The sequence below is a fragment of the Osmerus eperlanus genome, chromosome 7 (genome assembly GCF_963692335.1).
Source record: "Osmerus eperlanus chromosome 7, fOsmEpe2.1, whole genome shotgun sequence".
In the NCBI taxonomy this organism is placed as follows: domain Eukaryota; kingdom Metazoa; phylum Chordata; class Actinopteri; order Osmeriformes; family Osmeridae; genus Osmerus; species Osmerus eperlanus.
Window position 1 is genome coordinate 20,269,415 of NC_085024.1, and position 17,772 is coordinate 20,287,186.

At 47.8% G+C, this 17,772-nt stretch overlaps 3 protein-coding genes across 6 annotated transcripts; 1 reads left to right on the forward strand and 2 right to left on the reverse strand.

Moving 5' to 3' along the window:
- Positions 1 to 1,229: 1,229 nt before the first annotated feature.
- On the reverse strand, positions 1,230 to 6,175 carry LOC134023868 (uncharacterized). The gene is made up of 8 exons (XM_062466226.1): positions 5,556 to 6,175; positions 4,667 to 5,395; positions 4,104 to 4,548; positions 2,421 to 2,773; positions 2,057 to 2,158; positions 1,726 to 1,933; positions 1,436 to 1,545; positions 1,230 to 1,301 (listed from the first exon to the last, which is right to left on the reverse strand). The coding sequence occupies exons 1-8, from the start codon at positions 5,865 to 5,867 to the stop codon at positions 1,230 to 1,232; spliced, it is 2,331 nt and encodes a 776-aa protein (XP_062322210.1). The 5' UTR covers positions 5,868 to 6,175.
- Positions 6,176 to 7,401: 1,226 nt separating this feature from the next.
- Positions 7,402 to 10,864, reverse strand: ino80e (INO80 complex subunit E). Of its 3 annotated transcripts, XM_062465709.1 has the most exons (9): positions 10,681 to 10,864; positions 10,030 to 10,152; positions 9,632 to 9,714; positions 9,465 to 9,535; positions 9,303 to 9,355; positions 9,106 to 9,181; positions 8,721 to 8,835; positions 8,343 to 8,441; positions 7,402 to 8,023 (listed from the first exon to the last, which is right to left on the reverse strand). In XM_062465709.1, the coding sequence occupies exons 2-9, from the start codon at positions 10,055 to 10,057 to the stop codon at positions 7,820 to 7,822; spliced, it is 729 nt and encodes a 242-aa protein (XP_062321693.1). In that variant the 5' UTR covers positions 10,058 to 10,152; positions 10,681 to 10,864; the 3' UTR covers positions 7,402 to 7,819. The 3 variants fall into 3 exon arrangements, with proteins under 3 accessions (XP_062321693.1, XP_062321692.1, XP_062321694.1); XM_062465708.1 differs by lacking the exon at positions 10,681 to 10,864 and having other exon boundaries at positions 10,030 to 10,219; XM_062465710.1 differs by lacking the exons at positions 8,343 to 8,441; positions 10,681 to 10,864 and having other exon boundaries at positions 10,030 to 10,224.
- Positions 10,865 to 11,761: 897 nt separating this feature from the next.
- Positions 11,762 to 15,400, forward strand: si:ch73-54f23.4 (zinc-binding protein A33). 2 transcript variants are annotated; one of them, XM_062465713.1, is made up of 6 exons: positions 11,762 to 12,027; positions 12,333 to 12,428; positions 12,724 to 12,952; positions 13,497 to 13,519; positions 14,284 to 14,399; positions 14,524 to 15,400. In XM_062465713.1, the coding sequence occupies exons 2-6, from the start codon at positions 12,367 to 12,369 to the stop codon at positions 15,075 to 15,077; spliced, it is 984 nt and encodes a 327-aa protein (XP_062321697.1). In that variant the 5' UTR covers positions 11,762 to 12,027; positions 12,333 to 12,366; the 3' UTR covers positions 15,078 to 15,400. The 2 variants fall into 2 exon arrangements, with proteins under 2 accessions (XP_062321697.1, XP_062321695.1); XM_062465711.1 differs by having other exon boundaries at positions 11,763 to 12,027; positions 12,719 to 12,952.
- The last annotated feature ends 2,372 nt before the right edge of the window (positions 15,401 to 17,772 follow it).

The window sequence follows — 17,772 nt, forward strand, 5'->3', positions numbered from 1 at the left end:
CATTAGTAAACTCTAACAGTAACTACATTTCTTCATTGACCACATCGCCCCTGTTATCATCATCCCCGCCTCACCCTCCACCCCTCTTCCTCACCCTCCCCCCCTCCCCCTCCCCCTCCCCCCCTCTCCCTCTCCCTCACCCTCCACCCCTCTCCCTCACCCCCTCTCCCTCTCCCTCACCCTCCCCCCCTCACCCCCCCCCCTCCCTCACCCTCCCCCCCTCTCCCTCTCCCTCACCCTCCACCCCTCTCCCTCTCCCTCACCCTCCCCCCCTCTCCCTCCACCCCTCTCCCTCCCCACTCACTCGTTTTTCCACTGCCACACCTCCTGGATGAAGCGCTCTCGGCCCAGGTCGTGGCGGCTCAAGCCCCTCTCCCTCATCAGCTTCTTCTCCACCACCACCTGGGTGGCGATGCCTGCGTGGTCGCAGCCCGGGTTCCACAGCGCCGTCTCGCCGCGCATGCGGTGCCTGAGGAGAGGGGGGGCGAGAGACACCAGGTTGGCATGTGACTAGTGACTAAGCAATGGGGTGTTACAGTTAAATAACAAGCGAGGGAGTGTGCGGACACGAACTCCAAACCCTCCTTTATCGACGTGCGAGTGGCAGGAAATGACATCACGCTGAGAGAGAGTTAGCACGTCGCAGGCATGCTGGTTACCATCTCGTGAGACTGTCCTGGATGGCGTTGGTCAGGGCGTGGCCCAAGTGAAGCGACCCGGTCACGTTGGGCGGAGGGATACACATCATGAAGACTCCGCGGGGGTTGGGCTCAGAGATGTTCTTCCGCTGGAGAAAGTAGGGTAAGGGAAGGCATTAGACAGTGGTTTGACCCGTGCCACCCCTCCTGGGTTTTTGCATGTGGTATGTTCCTCACCCCGTACTCAGGCTTGAAGAAGCCCTGCTCCTCCCACCAGGGGTACCAGGCAGCCTCCACGTACTGGGGGCTATATGAGTCAGGCAGCGGGGTCAGCACATCTGACACAGGGAGAGGAAGAGTTCACACGCAGGTTTCACACACACACACACACACACACGTGTGTGCACACAAGCAAGCTGGCTGGGAGATGGTACCCTGCTCTGAATTTAATGCGCTTAAGACTAGTCGCTGAACTGCCTTTTTTTTACAGTTAAGTTTCAATTTTTTCAAACATTGTGGCGTGATTTTGTAAAATGTTTTATTTTATTTTAATTTATTTTTATAATTGTTATCAAGTGTCACACGCACCTTTCATTTCCCAGGTGGGGTCGGGATGTCGTATGAGATCACCCCCAACTCCTTCTTCTCTGGTTTGGCCTTTTTCTGCAGGGGAGACGAGAGAAGCGGAGGACTTCAGGTTAAGTTTCAATGATGTATCAAGTGTCGAGCAAATACAGCATGAAGCATCATCACGGTTGAAAGTCAGCAGGGATTGGTTTCTCCACCTCCTTTCCCACTGGCTTCTGTTTCTTCTTCTGCTCCTCCGTGTCTTTCTTCTGTTGGAACTTCTCCAACTTCTCTCTCTTCTTCGCCTCCTTTTTCAGCTGAGCCTCCGTCTTTGGGGGTCCTGAGAGACGACAGAACAGCTTGAAAACCACCGCCGCCACACACACACACACACACACAGACATAGACACAGACACACTTTTTCCCCTCACGAAGCTCATCGAGACGGCTCCGTGTGTTGCAAACACAACTGAGAAGTTTATAATGACTTGAGTGCGTTTCAGTGTGGTTATACGCTCACCATTAGCAGCAGCAGGAGGAGGAGGATCGGCTGGGTTAGCATTAGCAGCATTAGCAGCAGGGCTTTGGGTGGTCTTGGGAGTTACCGGAACCATTTTCTCACACAACGTAAATTTCCCCAGGACCTTCAGAAACTCTGGCTGGTTGACACAGGTAGTGAACCACCTGGTGACGTTTACCAGAGACTTTCTGTCTGCGGGCTCCAAAGCCTACAGACGGAATGAGATTAAAAGAATTTCGATTCAGATGGCACCGACCGCAGCAGCTAATCCTTAGCTAACATGGACAGGTGAATTACAACGTGACAAATCGACAAAGGAAAGGGTACGTACGTATTTGAAGGGCAGGAGGATGGCTGTAACCATGGAGATATCAGCTAGAGTGATGGCTTCTCCCACCAGGAAGGTTTTGGGTTCTAGAGCCTGGTCCAACACCTTGAGAACACGCAGGAGTTCTGCTCGAGAACTCTGTTGGAGCTGAGAGTCGGTACGAAATTAAAACTTCAACAAACAAACCTATTTGGCCAAAGGAGTGTGTGTGTGTGTGTGTGTGTGTGTGTGCATGAAAGAGAGAGAGAGACAGAGAAAAAGGAGACAGAGAGATTCAGAGATAGAGGGAGAATGAAAGAGAAAGAAAGAAAAAGAGAGATAGAGCTTGATTCATTCTTCAGAGACAGACAGACACGGAGGGACTCACCTTTTTGTCCACTCCCTTCACCCCCTGCAGTGGGAAGACCACAGCACAGGATACAGGAACGAGCTCATTATCAGCTAAGCTCATCCACTGCCACACCTGGCTCTGTTGCTTAGCATCTGTCCCAGTCCTCTTCCCCTGAGAGGCCAGGTACCAGCCGACAGCACTGGACCCTGTCAAGACCAACTCCTCCTCGCCGTGACCCAGGACAAGGGCGGGCCGAGGGCGGGCTGGAAGGCCGGCTTGCGGGTCCTCTGTGATGGTGCGAGGATGAGAGGTGCTGAACTCTGCGGCAATGAGAGCCTGAAGGCTTCTGAAGTCGTCATGATGGGGGGACACATATAGAGAGGCCATCCCTGGTGATATGAAGTTATGGGGGAAGGAGTGTACGGGGGTGTGTCAATAACGTTTAACATGCCACTGCTAGCTGGCCCTATCGCTATCGTTAACATTGTTCTCAGAGAGCATTGCCCAACTAGAGCTAGGTAGTTTCGTTACATTTTCGCAAGAGGCTAGGTAAATGACATCACAAACGGTAGTACTAGTTGACTTTTCCGTGCATGAAAATCTACCATTGACACCTGTCAAATAACTGCTACTAATACTATAACAAGTAATGCTAACCGGCTAGCTAATTGTCAGTAACTATTGGTGATCTGGCTAGGTAGATAATATATATTATACAGCAGAATTAGTTTTTTTCCGCCGCATTTACTTGACTGTTGTCACCTGAAATACATAGTTGCGTCTTTATACAAATTTCCGTCGACCATACCTTTAGAATGAAAACGAAAGAGACGTCAGCTTAAGTTAGCATCTGGACTGCCACCACACACGAGTCTTGCCGCTGAGCGGTGAAATGTGTCGTCAAACAGCCGTCTGATGCAACTTGCACATGTTCCTGGTTCCTAGTCTCTGCTTCATTTCCGCCCCATCAAGGGTTCCTCAAATGATGCCTTTTTTAAAACATAAAGCTGTCTGGTCTCATACATTTCTAGTCTAACACCCAATGTGAAAAAATTAGCACTCTTAATTTGTGAAAATTAAAGAGTGCAAGGTACTGTGTGCCAGTGCAGTGTATATAAATAATAATAATGCCCTTTCCCCCAATGTAGTCATGAACAAAATCAACATTGATCGACCAAACATTCTGTAGAAGCTCACAGCATTTATTTAACAATTTCTACATATACAGACAAAATTGGCTTCAGTTGGAAAGTCTTGAGAAAATCCATCATCTTATATACATCATTGATCAAATGGCCGTATACAATTTTCGATGTATCAATCATGTACCAATACTAGCTGCCTATAGCCTTAATGCAATGCTTAAGCACATTCCATTTACAGTAGGTGACTCATTTATGTCATTTTAACATACAGTGAGCTGTAGAGTTGAACATACTGTTTGTACTAATCTTGCAAAGGAATAGTCTACTTCAGGATTGGCAACATTGAAAGAAAACGATGGTGTCTGTCTATTATTTTGTTGGTGGCAAGATTAATATCATGTCGCTTAAACTTAGCCTCTGCTCTGCACATGCTATTGTAACAGGTAAATGTTTCCATGTTGGCTAAAGGTGTGCCACAAGTTTGGCTGTTGGCTATACCCAATTCACCCTGAGTCCTGGCCGAAGGCCTCCATCACCCCCCCCACGACATTCTCCACCCCCCCCACCACCAAACCCTGAGCCATCTTCACAATGTTCCCCACGCCATTCCCACACCTCCACATCAACGTCCCCACACCCCCACCCACCGTCGTGGCCTGCCCCCCGAGCTCTGACACCACAGCCCCCACGTACCCCTCGCTCTGCTCCCACAACCTGCCCCCAAACAAGCTGGTCACCCACCAGGCACTGTCCACCATCCCTCCGAGTATGCCCACCCCATCCCCAGCCAGGGTCCCAATCCCCATGACCCCAGTCTGACAGCTGGTGAGAAGAGCCTCCAGCAGAGGAGCGGTGCAGGAGTACAGGCAGGAGAAGGACATCTGCCCCAGGCCCACCAGCAGGTCCTTGGCCGAGCCCAGGCCAGAGGCCAGGTCAGAGGCCATCAGGTGGAAGAGGGAGAGGGTGTCTCCAGGCAGGGCAGTGAGGACTCCCAGATCTTCCTGCAGCACGTACGTCACCTGATTCGGAAGGTCAGACACGGATCAGACAAAGCTACGCCGTTGACTGAGTAATTGAAACCAAACACAGTGATGCTACATTGCAAACAGGCGGGTTAGAGTGTGATGAAAGTCTGACCTGTCCAGGAAGCTGTGTGATGGTGGAGACGACGGGCCGGAGAGGAGAGGTGAGGAGATAGAAAGAGGAGGACAGGATGTACATCAGAGCGCTGCCGGACTCTGTGTCCGAGTCTGTGTCCGAAGCCAGCGCCTCGTTGTCTTCTGAAGACGAGAGACTCTCTGAGGTGACGGGTGCTGCATAGCTCTGCACCTCGTTCGGGACCTCGTCCTCTGTCAAATCAGCTACTGTTCCCTCTGCCTTCTGTTGTTCTACAGTTCTAGCCAGAGCCTCCTCAACCAGAGTAGCTACTCCCACTTCTGCCTCCTCACCTGCCCCCCCACACCCTCCTGAAAAGAGCTCTGTCACTCCAACAGTCTCCTCCAGCTCCTTCACGCTCACCACCCTCTCCCCTCCTTCGGTGTCTCTAAGGAGCCCCACATTAAACCCAGTCTCTGGGGCGGCACAGCACACTGCAGCCCAAACCACCCTGGTCTCACAAGCCTCCCCTGACTCTTCTCCCGTGGTCCCTGTTAGGACAAAGACATCACCCCCTGTGGAGGAACACTGGGGCAGGAAACTGTCTTGGATCACCTTTGTGACCAGGGAGTCCCAGGAGTGAAGGGGAGAGTCTGTCGATTCAGCCCCTTGGCTGCTCAGTAGAGCTGGGATTAACCCCGGAGGGACGTCTATCTGTGACCCTTCATCCTCCACAGCCTCCTCGACAGGTTCGTCTGGCTTCTCCTCTGTCTGGGGGAGATGTTAAGATTGTTTATGTTAGTCCCTAATGTATGACGCTCTGCATGTACAAATCTGTTAAGACGCTTCCTTTGACACACCAATACAACAGCTTCAGGCAAGAAACACCATGTCATGTGGTGGGAGTTTCGATGTGAAAATGTGTCCTTACCCCCGGCACAGCCTCTCCTTCCTCCTCCTCTCTCTCCTCGCGACCACGGCTGTGACGGAAGGCAGAGTAGACAGCTGTGTCACAGGTCGGGCTGTAGAGCATGGCCAACTCCTGTCCCCCTGGCAACCTGTGACAGAGGGAGCTGAGCCCCCCCTCAGAGAACCCCAGCGGGGGGGTCTGTCTGTAGAAGCAGTGGCTGCAGAGGGAAAAGCCTGGATCCTTCTGCGCAGAGTGTGTCAGAACCGGCACGAGGCCCAGGTCCAACGCCAACACCGCCAGGAAGCAGCTAACCCCAGGAGCTGGGCCTAGCATGACGTAGTAGAGCTCCGCAAAGCCACACACGGAGAGGTTGATCAATTATGCAGAGGGTTTTTTCCCCCTCTATTGACGCAGATGAAAAAAAAGAGAGATAATGGTGGCTGTAGTTGGCAAGCTCTCTGGCTGTCTGGAGGAGCAACTGTCGGTTTCTCAATCTCTCCCTGTTCTTTCCTCCACCCTGTCTCCACCCATTTCTGTCTTCTTTAGCCGTGCAACGTGCTGTCCTGTGTGTCTGTGAGCAGGCACAATCTTGCTTACTGTCTCGTTTCCCCCTCCCTGACAACCTCTCTCTCCCTCTCTCTCTTTCTCTCCCACTCACGCTCTCTTTGGCTACTCCCCTCAACCTTCTCCCCCTCCCACCCTCCCTCCCTCCCTCGCTCTCTGTCTGTGGTTACACCTATACCTCTTTCTGCTGTCAAAAACACAAACCACCCACGCCCAGTGAGTATGGTCATTTACCTGTACGTCTGCATTCCCAAACAAAACCCTTTATGCAAGGCTTAGCCATCAGATTGAAAAGCTCAATGGTCCATTCTCTTGGTAAACACACAATGCGAAAAAAGCGCTGACTTGTCATTTATTTAACTGCTGTGGTTGAGTATGCTCTACAGTAAAAAAAAAAAATACAGCTGCATCAAAGTACTACGCAGCATAGCCCTCATGGGAATTTGCACCTTCAGAAATCTGGTCACTTGAATTGCTCTTGCGTACTCGATGTTGCCTTCCAAGGCAATTCCTTGTGAGCTTCTATGTGGCAGAAATCACATCGGACACGATAATGATATGTGTTTATTCACAGGACAATGGATGAGGTTCCACTCTCCCAATGAAAAAAATGGTAGTGAGCTGTATGATGTTTCGCCTTGCCTGAACAAAGCTGCCATGTTCTCTAATCCCAGAAAAATAAGCTTGTTGAGACATGCTTGTCCTACTGATTCACTGTATCTTCATTGGATAATACAAGATGGCCTTTTAATGGTGAAGTATTAATATTTAAAGTAACATCAAACATATTTAACAGCCTACTTGAAGGATGGAGAGAAGACAGTAAAGAAAGCAATGTTGCTCAGCGGCTGTTAGCTGGAGGTGATCACTAACCCTCTGCGATGTCAAATCAGGTATTTGGACCAGAAATCTACCCTGGCACTAGACTAGGAACTCTGATGAGAGAATTCCTCTAACAGAGAAACAGCCAACTGACAAGGAGGACCTCAAACATAGTCAGAACATCTGTACAGCATGTGCACTTTCACCAGTCAACCTTAAGAAGCTGTAACAGATTGTTACGTGTTGAGAAAGTGCCCAGTACGGTTCACATGATGTAAATACATTCCTGTCTATGGCTGCTGTGCTGGTATTTTGGGTGGATCAGTTGGACTGTTAAGTGTGATGCCTAAGGGAGGGGCAGGAAAGTATGTTTGTTCAGGGTTATAAACACAAAACAACATTCCTTTCAAACAGTACCGGCTGTAGTTCACAGACGGGCCATTGTGGTATATTGTCCGATGTAGAATAAGCGAATCCGGACTCATTTTTAAACAGTAACAATTTAGTAAGCTGAAATGTCACCACTTTAATGATTTGAAGCAGTATAGGCACAAAATATACCAACTGGGAATAGTTGTATTATCAGCTGTGTGGGGGAAAAAACATAGAAAACATAATTGAACTCCAGTCATTGTCCATGCCCTCTATGGATTCTGGTAACAAGGACAGTACACACAAGTACTGTGGTGCTCTGCTGGTCAAGTGCAACCCTGCAGTTCCATCAGCGTCCTCAGGGGGGAGCTTGGCCCAAAGTCTAAGATCAGGGTGAGGGCTTGTGAATGTATAAAAACACACAGTCTACCACTCTCTCCACACACATACTCTTCTTTGTGAAGCATTCACAAGCACAGTCGCACTCCCGTACACACACACACACACACACACGCCGACACAAACATTCACTCGTTCGGGAGATCGATGACCAGCTCGGCCTCGTCTCCCTCTCCCCTCTCTTCGTCTCTGTCGCTGTCGCCCTCGCTGTCCCCCTCCTCCTCAGCGGCGTCCCCGCTCAGCATCTGCCGTGGCACCCAGCTGAACGCCGTGCTCGCTGTCGGGGGCCCCGCAGGGGCTGCTGGGTAATTGGCGGCCAACGGGGCCACCACCTGGGAATATTCCAGAAAGGAGGGGTGAGAAAAGGAGGGAGAGTTAGAGGGGGAAACAAATTAGGGGGAAGAAAAAAAATGAAAGTGTGGACAGGGGGGTTAAGCGTGAGATGATAGAAAGAGATCGAGGAGGAGGGAAGTTGTCTAACGTGTCGGTTAATGATTAGGGGCTGTACCGTGGAAAAACACTTGTTAATGAACATTGAGAAATGCCCGGGACACCATTAACACGTCACGCCTGTGCAGAGCTCGTCCCCGCTGACGTCTAAGTGTGGACGTTCCCCAGACCACTCGTCTGCAGCTCCTCTGACTCTCTCACCTTCCCGGAAGTCTCTTTCTTGTATTCGGTCGTCTTTGTCTTTCTCTCTCTCTTCAGTCTCTCAGCCGGGGGGGCTAAGTACTCGGGCGGAAAAGGCAACTGCCCACCATGCCCCCATCCCCCATGGGTCAACATAACGCACACAGAGATCAAACAGATACAGCAAAGACAATGAAAACATGATACACAACAAAGGACACAAAAAGAAGAGAGTACAAAACGGAATGTGAGTAAAATGTTTTTAAAAAAAACACACACAAAAAAAACAGCTAATGGAAGCACTCAAAACGATACTGATAATGTGAAAAATCAAAGCAATGATTGTGTTTGCGGATAGGGAATGATAACGGCGTGTTGCTATTCGTGGAATAGACTCACGGTGTTGAGGTAGGGCGTAGATCCGGCTGACTGAAGAGGGTTCCCCCCAGAGCGGGAGAGGAGGGAGAGCTGGGGAGACGAGGAGGAGGGAGGAGGTGCACCGGGGCTCCTCCTCCTAAAACAAAAGAGAAAAATAGAGAGAAACCAAGCTTGTCAACAGAATGAACAAGACAACAAACACGTGCCATCTATTCAACAGGCCCTCAAAACCCACCTTTTCAAACTCGCGTTCAACAGTCTTTTATTTATTACCTATATTTTACCTAGCTTTTATTCATGTCCCATAATTTATACCCTGTGTGAAGCATCTTTGAGTATTTAGAAAAGTGTTATACAACTTGAATGTATTATTATTATTTTATTAAAGTTAGTATGTCATACTGACTTTTTTCCTCCGTCTCTTTCTCTCTCTCGAGGGACCTCTCCTTCGCTGTTCTCTGATGACGCTGTGGCATCAGAATCTACAACACAACAGCACGTGGTAAAACGTCATTTGACAGAATGCTAACACTACTTGTCGTGAAATGATTGCTCTTACAGGATATTGTGTTTGATTTCAATGTATAAAAAGGTCTCGTGTACCTGAGGAGTCCTCATCGACTCTCTCATACTGCAGTAGTCTGTCCAGAAGAAAGCTGCAAATCAAGTCGATTGAAGAAGGTGAGGCTTGTTTACTGTAGTACGGATGTAAACTTTCAATGCGTATCCAAAGATACCTTGAAAAGCATGGCAATTCTTAATCACCTTTTGTCCCTTGAAACTTTTAGCAGCTTTCTCTGTGCTCTCCTAAGCTCCTCTTGAAAACACTCTTGCTCCTGGAACAATGACGATAAACACCATATTAGCTAACAATGTTTTATCGGAGTATCTGAGATGTTGAAAGGGGTAGATTCATAACGCTGAGTACTCACATAAACCAGGAATTTCAACTTGCGTTTAAGGTTTTTATATTTCCGTTTGTAGTCAACCTCCAAATCAGCTTGGCCATTCATTTCTAATGAAAAACAAGCATATATAATCAAGAGACGTATACTCAGTCAAGGTCCTCTCCGACGGGTATTCTGTCTAGGTAGCTAGTGTTAGCTTTTATTAACTGAGCTAACTAGCCACTGTAGCTAGTGCTAGATTTGTGCAATAGTATGTCTAGTGTACTGTAGCCTATCGCTCAAAAATGTATAATAATTCCTGGCAATTATAACGACATATAATAGTTACATCAAACATTTTATATACGGTAGACAATATAATTCGTAGACGACGCGTTTATAAACTATTAATCAACAAATATCATATAGCTAGCTAGTCGTACCTCTCATTTGGACCTGTCGGTGCGACATGCTCTTTGTTTACTTCCATGGTGTCATTTTTAAGCGCCGGAAAGGGTGGGGCCTATCACAATGCTCATGCAGTGGATTATCCAAACATTTGATTTCTGCGTTTGAAAATTGATTTCCGTGATTTGGCAGTTGTCATGATAATTGACCTTTAGAGAAACAGTAGATAGGCCTACTATTATTACTACTGTTTACAAATATTCTGAGACGATGACAGGCTGTCATCGTCTCATCTCCACTCACACAGCGCCTGCGCGGCCAGTCTGACTAGATAACAGCAATTGTGTATTAGCATTGTGGATTAGGCTATTGTTCAATAAATACATCTAAACATATTTTAGCCTTTATCTGACTGACAATTGTGTTGATCACTAAAATTGCATTGACTATGTATGCAGTTTTTTTAACTGAAAGTAGCTACTAATGTATCAAGCTACTTTTGACAGATTTTTGTAACTTAGCTTGCTACATTTTTATGAGGTGTAGCTTCTGTGTAGTGAAGCTGAATTTATTGTAGAGTAGCTAGTAGCTTAGCTCACTACACATATCAAGTAGCTTGTCCATCATTGAGTAAATGTTTAGCTTTAACCCTCAGAATACGGTTCACAATCCTGAAGACCTTTCACCATAGTGTGCTGAGTTTGCAGCTCACCCTGTGCTCAGTACAGTCACAGCAGGATCTCACACAATGAATTATAGATGAGGAGCATTCGCAGAGATGAGTAATGCTGCCTTTGCACAACCAGTCTGCAAGTATGTGCACGTGTGTGTGCGCGATAGAGAGCGACTACTTTTGTCTAAGGAAGGAAACCTAGAGTGGGATATGGACAGCAGGAGTACATTTACATTAATTCATTTAGCAGACGCTTTTATCCAAAGTGACTTCCAAGAGAGAGCTTTACAAAGTGCATGGGTCACTGATAAGAACAACATGAGTATGAGTAGGTGTTTTCCTTACGTGTGTGCAGCGCATGGGCAATGCGATGTACTTGACACAGAGGGTCGAAGAGAGAGAGAGAAATTCTGATTGGTTGGTTATGCATTAGCACTGCCCTTCCAAGCCCTACAAATATTTCTGTATAAATATGCCTTTATAGTGTTTGGTTTCCACTCAACTCCTGAGACACTCAGATGTTAATGAACCAACATACAAAAATAAACACTTGCATCCCTTCCAGGCCAACCACTCCCTGTGAAATACAATCCCTGTCTCCATGGCAGACTGATTCTCTCCCCTGACAAATTCCCTGCTTTGTTTGTGCGAGACAGAAATAGAATATTTTCTTCTCTGTTCCATAAATCCCCCCCCTTGCCTGCCTGACTGGCTGCCTGACTGGCTGCCTGACTGGCTGCCTGACTGCCTGCTAGACCATCCTGGCAGACTTGATCTCCTCACTCTCTTTTTACTGGACTCTTGTCTTCAGCCAAACATTGAAGAGGGTGACCTGTACTTGTCAACGCACTTTTTCTGGAGAGTTCCCTGGATGGATGGATGGATGGATGACATTACTGTTGGTTTATTTGTGGTCTTGACCATGTCAACCCGGATCGTGCCCTTCGTTAATGTCTTAAACTAACCATCTTTCTATTGACTGTTTGTCTCTCTCTCTCTCTCTCTCTCTCTCTCTCTCTCTCTCTCTCTCTCTCTCTCTCTCTCTCTCTCTCTCTCTCTCTCTCTCTCTCTCTCTCTCTCTCTCTCTCTCTCCGCCTTGATCACTCTTGCTCCTCTCTCTCTCTCTCTCTCTCTCTCTCTCTCTCTCTCTCTCTCTCTCTGTGATTTATTACGTCCTCTTTCCATGTCCTTCCATTTTATGTCCCTCCCTCTTTCTTTTATTACACCTCCTCAGTCCCCTCGTTCATTCCCAAAGTCGCTCTATTTGACTCCTGTCTCGTTAGGAGAACCTGGTATGTACAAAAATCACATAAAAGACACCAACAACAACTGCAAAAAACCCCTTCTCCCTGGCAGCAAGGTAAGCTTCACAGTTTACAGCTTCCAGCTTTCATGTATCTACATTTCTACATTTTCCAAATATGATACTAACATGTTCACGCATTTAATTCATAAGCATGCTGTCACATTTAAATGTTCACCACAAAAAAAGTTATATTCACAAAGAACTGTTCCAATACCATGTCCATCCATTGTAACCGTTGTGATTCGTCCTCAAGTTACTTGACATACTTACTGTACTCAAATTGTCATGAAGAGGGTCTCTTTTTTTGTGTGCTGTCTTTTTACAATGGTCTCTCTGCACGGTCTCTGTCTGTGTTAAAGGAGAAGCTGGTCCAGGCTATAAAAAGAATCAAACATGAGGTGGACGAATGCAGAGAGGCAGAGAGAGAGACGTACGTGGAGTCGCTGGATGTGGAGGTATTCTTACGGAACCATTTAACAAAGCGGTCTGCTCTCCACCACCGTAGCTTTGTTCGTGTTGTTGCTGCAATGTAACATCTGTGCATCTCCCCTGATACGATACTTGTTGACATAAAAGTTACGTGTGTCTGTCTCGTAGCTGCAGTTCCCGTTGCGTAACATAATCTGATTCTAGACTTTTTGTCATAGTAATATCGTTACACTGGCACTAATAATGATAATGATAATGATAATAATGTGCTGTGACTGATCTTAAGATTTTCCTAAGATCTCTCTTCTTCTCTCAGAGCAGCTTTGACGATCTGGAACGAGAGCTCAGGGCCGAGTTCCGGAACCTTCACCAGTTCCTGGACGAGGAGGAGAGCAGCGATCTGGAGCGGATGAGGAGAGAGAGAGACAGGCAGGTGAAGCTTCTTAGGGAGAGGGAGAAGAAGATCGCAGAGCAAGGCAGGGACCTGGAGAGAGCCATCGTCACGCTCAACAGCAAACTGGCCGAGGAGGACAGTCCCAAACTGCTCAGAGTGAGTCGTGTTCAGGGTGCCAATTACGGGGGGGGGTTCATGTCTGTGGGTCGTATACATGAAGCCGGAGTGACATAACTGGGTGTTTGACCGAATCGGTGTCTTGAAAGGAGGGAACGGTGGGCCTGAGCTCGGACACCTCTCCGTAGAACCTTCCGGAAGCTGCGCGAAAGCAACGCTCACGCAAACAAACTCCAGTGTCGGTCTCGTAGAGCCACGGTGTCAGCTCTTCTGGCGCTGATTGGATCAATTATAGCTATCGATCGGGCTAAAGAGTGAACCTGTCCTGTTTCCTCAAGTCTAAATCAATTTCACATTGGGAGTCAGAGAGGAGAGGCCGCTGACAGAGCAGATGTCCAGGATGGAGACACCTCTGGCTGGTCAGCTTCAGTGTTGAACACTAGGAGAGTTATATTGGGTATTCTGAAGGATGTCATACATAGAGACTTTGGATTGGTTGTGCAAATGTGTTTTTGTTGTTGCTTACTTTAAGGTTATGATGACCTTGATGTTGATAATAACTGTCCTGTTGTCTGTTCTCCAGGATATTCAAGATCTCTTAAAAAGGCAAGTTCAACTTTTGCCTTTTTTACTCGTCAACTTTGTCTCATATCAACCTCAGACCATCATTTCTTCTTCCCCTTCCATCGACATCTGTCAGTCCCTCAATCACTCCCTCACCTCATCCTTCTGTTGTCGGTCGGGTTGTTCTGTGATTCTCTCATCTGTTTATCCCCCCTGCTCTCCCCCCTCTCCTCCTCCCCTGCACCCCCTCTCCTCCTCGCCCTGCTCCCCCCTCTCCTCCTCCCCTGCTCCCCCCCTCTCCTCCCCTGCTCCTCCCCTCTCCTCCTCCCCTGCTCCCCCCTCTCCTCCTCCCCTGCTCCCCCCTCTCCTCCTCCTCCCCTCTCCTCCTCCCCTGCTCCTCCCCTCTCCTCCTCCCCTGCTCCCCCCTCTCCTCCTCCCCTGCTCCCCCCTCTCCTCCTCCTCCCCTCTCCTCCTCCCCTGCTCCCCCCTCTCCTCCTCCCCTGCTCCCCCCTCTCCTCCTCCCCTGCTCCCCCCTCTCCTCCTCCCCTGCTCCCCCCCCTCTCCTCCTCGCCCTGCTCCTCCCCTCTCCTCCTCGCCCTCCTCCTCCCGTCTCCTCCTCCCCTGCACCCCCTCTCCTCCTCGCCCTGCTCCCCCCCTCTCCTCCCCTGCTCCTCCCCTCTCCTCCTCCCCTGCTCCCCCCTCTCCTCCTCCCCTGCTCCCCCCTCTCCTCCTCCTCCCCTCTCCTCCTCCCCTGCTCCCCCCTCTCCTCCTCGCCCTGCTCCCCCCCTCTCTTCCTCGCCCCATAGGTCCCAGGTGAGCTTCATCCCTCCGGCTGAGATCGACACAGAGGTTCGTTCAGGTCAGTTCGTCGGGCCAATCCAGTACAGGATATGGAAACATATGAAGGGTTGCCTCTACCCAAGTGAGTGCACACACATGTCCACACACAAGTACACACACAACATCAAAAATAGAAACCATCAAAACACATGAACCCGGCTCACATGACTTGGATCTCCCCCCTCCCTTCGTCTCCTGCTCCTAAGACATCTCCACGATGACCTTTGACCCCGACACGGCCCACCCAAACCTCACCATGTCCCCATCCTTCACCTCGGTGCGGTTTGAGGAGGACAAGGACGTAAGTGGCTGCGAGGCAAACCCCCGGCGCTTCCACTACTACTACAGCGTGATGGGCCGTGAGGGCTTCACCACGGGACGCCACTACTGGGAGGTGGAGGTGGGCCCCAAAACGGCCTGGCGCTTGGGTGTGGCGAGGGAAGACGTCCACCGGGGCGAAATGACCTCCAGCGGGACAGCCAGCGGCTTGTGGACCCTGTCCCTGAAGGGCGGGGCCGTCATGGCCTGCACAGACCCTAAGCCCACCAGGGTGAGGGTGTCCGTCAGGCCCCGACGCATAGGGGTGTTCTTAGACTGCGAGAAGGAGGAGGTGTCTTTCTACGACGCTGTGACCATGATGCCCCTCTACACGTTCTCCACGGGGGCTGCTCTTGTTCCGTTGTTCCCCTTCTACAACCCATGCGACACTGACGATGGGAAGAACCTGGGTCCTCTCCAGCTCTTCAGCCCCTCTCTATGAGAAGAACACCTTCGACCAGCAGGCTGTACTTAAATGGGATGCATGCTGATGGAAAAGAGAGATATTTGTTTTTATACCGTGAGTCCTTTTTTGTTTGAATCTGTTTAAAGAGCCATTTAATGTGTTTGTAGGATTTCTTATTGAAACACTCGATAGTACAATTTGCATTGATTTCCTCTTCCTGTCAGTTAAGACATTCTACTTGAGCTGTGCACGTTTTGACAGTTTTTGTCATTACATTTTAATGAACGTTGTCATTTTATTCATCTCTTGCATGAATTTTAAGAAACATGAATAAATAGCTCAAAGCATTTTGTATCATGCTTAGTGGAGTTGATATTTACATTTACATTTAGTCATTTAGCAAACGCTCTTATCCAGAGCGACTTACAGTAAGTACAGGGACATTCCCCCGAGGCAAGTAGGGTGAAGTGCCTTGCCCAAGGACACAACGTCATTTTGCAGAGCCAGGGATCGAACCAGCAACCTTCTGATTACTAGCCCGATTCCTTAATCGCTCAGCCACCTGACTCCTTGATATGCTTTTTCTCAGGGTATCAGAAGTCAGTTTGTGGTGTGCATGAGCTCACACTGCTCCAAACCAGGTGTCAGCTGAACTGTGATGTTACCTTTGGCCTGTCTATAAATACCACAGTCATGCCTGCCTTACTGACTCACACTGGAACGGGCATGGAAGTTATGCTAAAGAGAATGGGAGGGAGGGAGGAGACTGGAGGAGGGGACTGGAGGAGGGGACTGGAGGAGGGGCAGGCAGGGTGTAACAGTAGAGGTTGACTGCGAGACCAATTGAATGGCATGTGTGACATTGAGTGAGCTGGTTTACGAGGAGAGGAATGGCAGCGCTGTCACACTCGCTGAGACAAACCCTTCCCCCACATGGCCCTAAACGTGATTTGTTCACATTGTGCGATGGACAGCTAAATGACAACTGCCACGCGCACGGAGCAAGATCGACTGACGCCGTCACAGTCCCGCAGAGCCTTTGGGAGAATAAAAGGGACGAGAAAACACATCTCTTGTCGCAATATTTCCTTTATTTTTTTACATTTCTCTTTTGACATGAAATAAAGAAAAAAAAACGAAAAAGCTTTACGAAACGTCTGTGTGTCTATTGTGTGTCTAAATGGGAGGACAGTATGATATCAACAGAATGTAAACCACACTCAGGCCATCACAGCCGCAGGAAACACACAGGGGGAGCAGAAGGGACAGCTCAGATAGTGCAAGGGGAGCCAAAGACAAAATGGTAGCCATTTTGGTTAGTGCTCACCAAGGCTGGTATCAAACCTATAACTGTCTGCTATGAGGACAAGACCACAACAGACCAACTGCCAAAGTGCTGATTTGCTACACTGATTCCCTATTAGGGAATATTTCCCAAACTGGCTTTTCTTCCTCTTACAGTAATACAGTACTGGTACATGATTAAAGAGCGGGTTAGGGTTAGGCATACACATCTACACTGCAGTTTACAAACGTCTCACATTTTTGGAGAGAGAACTCGGACGCTTTATCAGTCTGATATTCTTCTGTTACTCACTTCCACACAAGCTTTGCCACTGAACTGATATGAGGCACAGCCGTCAATGTGTACAGATGTTGGATGTTTTCTCCATATAAACTCACGGTGAATAAACAATTCTACAATTCCCTGGCGACCATCTGCAAACATCTAAGTTCCTCCATCTAAGAGAACACAGTGAAGTTTCTGTTGTCCTATCTTCTTTATTCATTTTAGGCTTCCTACATTTAATAATCTACTCTTGTATGTTCTGTGAACCGTACAGGGTAAGCTAAACTCAACAGCAGGTGCCCTTTTTAGTGTATTTTTCTATAATGTATGCCAGTTGACTGTCAAATATTTCAGGCATTAAAATAAAGATGAGAATCACCCAGGGCACCTCAGAGTTACGCTGTTTTTGTGTTTGTTTTCTCACAAGTTTTTGGTGACAAACTACATTCTCCCTCTTAATTTTTCCTTCTGCAATGCCATACGGGTATATGCAGACACACAGATAAAGTACTCATATGAAGAAATAAATGCAGATATTTGAACATGACACACATCTGTTTCATACTGGAAAAAGACGATGTATTTTTAAAACACACATATACACACGTGTGCTTGTCTAAGCAAATACATCACAAACATACTTCAACACACTTTTCCAGAAACACACACAAAAGCCATGATAAGAATAATGTTGTGATGATAGCTCCTGCATATCCACACACACAGACGGGAACATATTTAGAACAATAAAAACCTTGTTGAATGTTTGTGGGCATGCTGCGATGGACATGTTTTAAAACTTCATAAATATTTCTGTATTTTTCTTATTTTTTTATATGTAATGTGCGTTACTGTATAATGTGCATAGGCTTTGTCAGAGGGCTGAAATGGCAACAATAGAAGACAATCATAAGATCTGTTATTTTGACAGCTAGGTTGCCAAAAAGTGATCAACATTATAATTGTTAATGTGCTTAAAAGTGTTTGTTTTATATATATATATTCTTCTTTTTTTTTTTACATTTTATCTGGATGTTAATGATTATTAGTCTATGTGTATAGCATATAGTATATACATGTTATATTCAGCATTTTTAAGCTTGGTGAGAAAATCTTTATTAGTTTGTCTTTATCATGAAGTATAATACAACAACCAGTCTA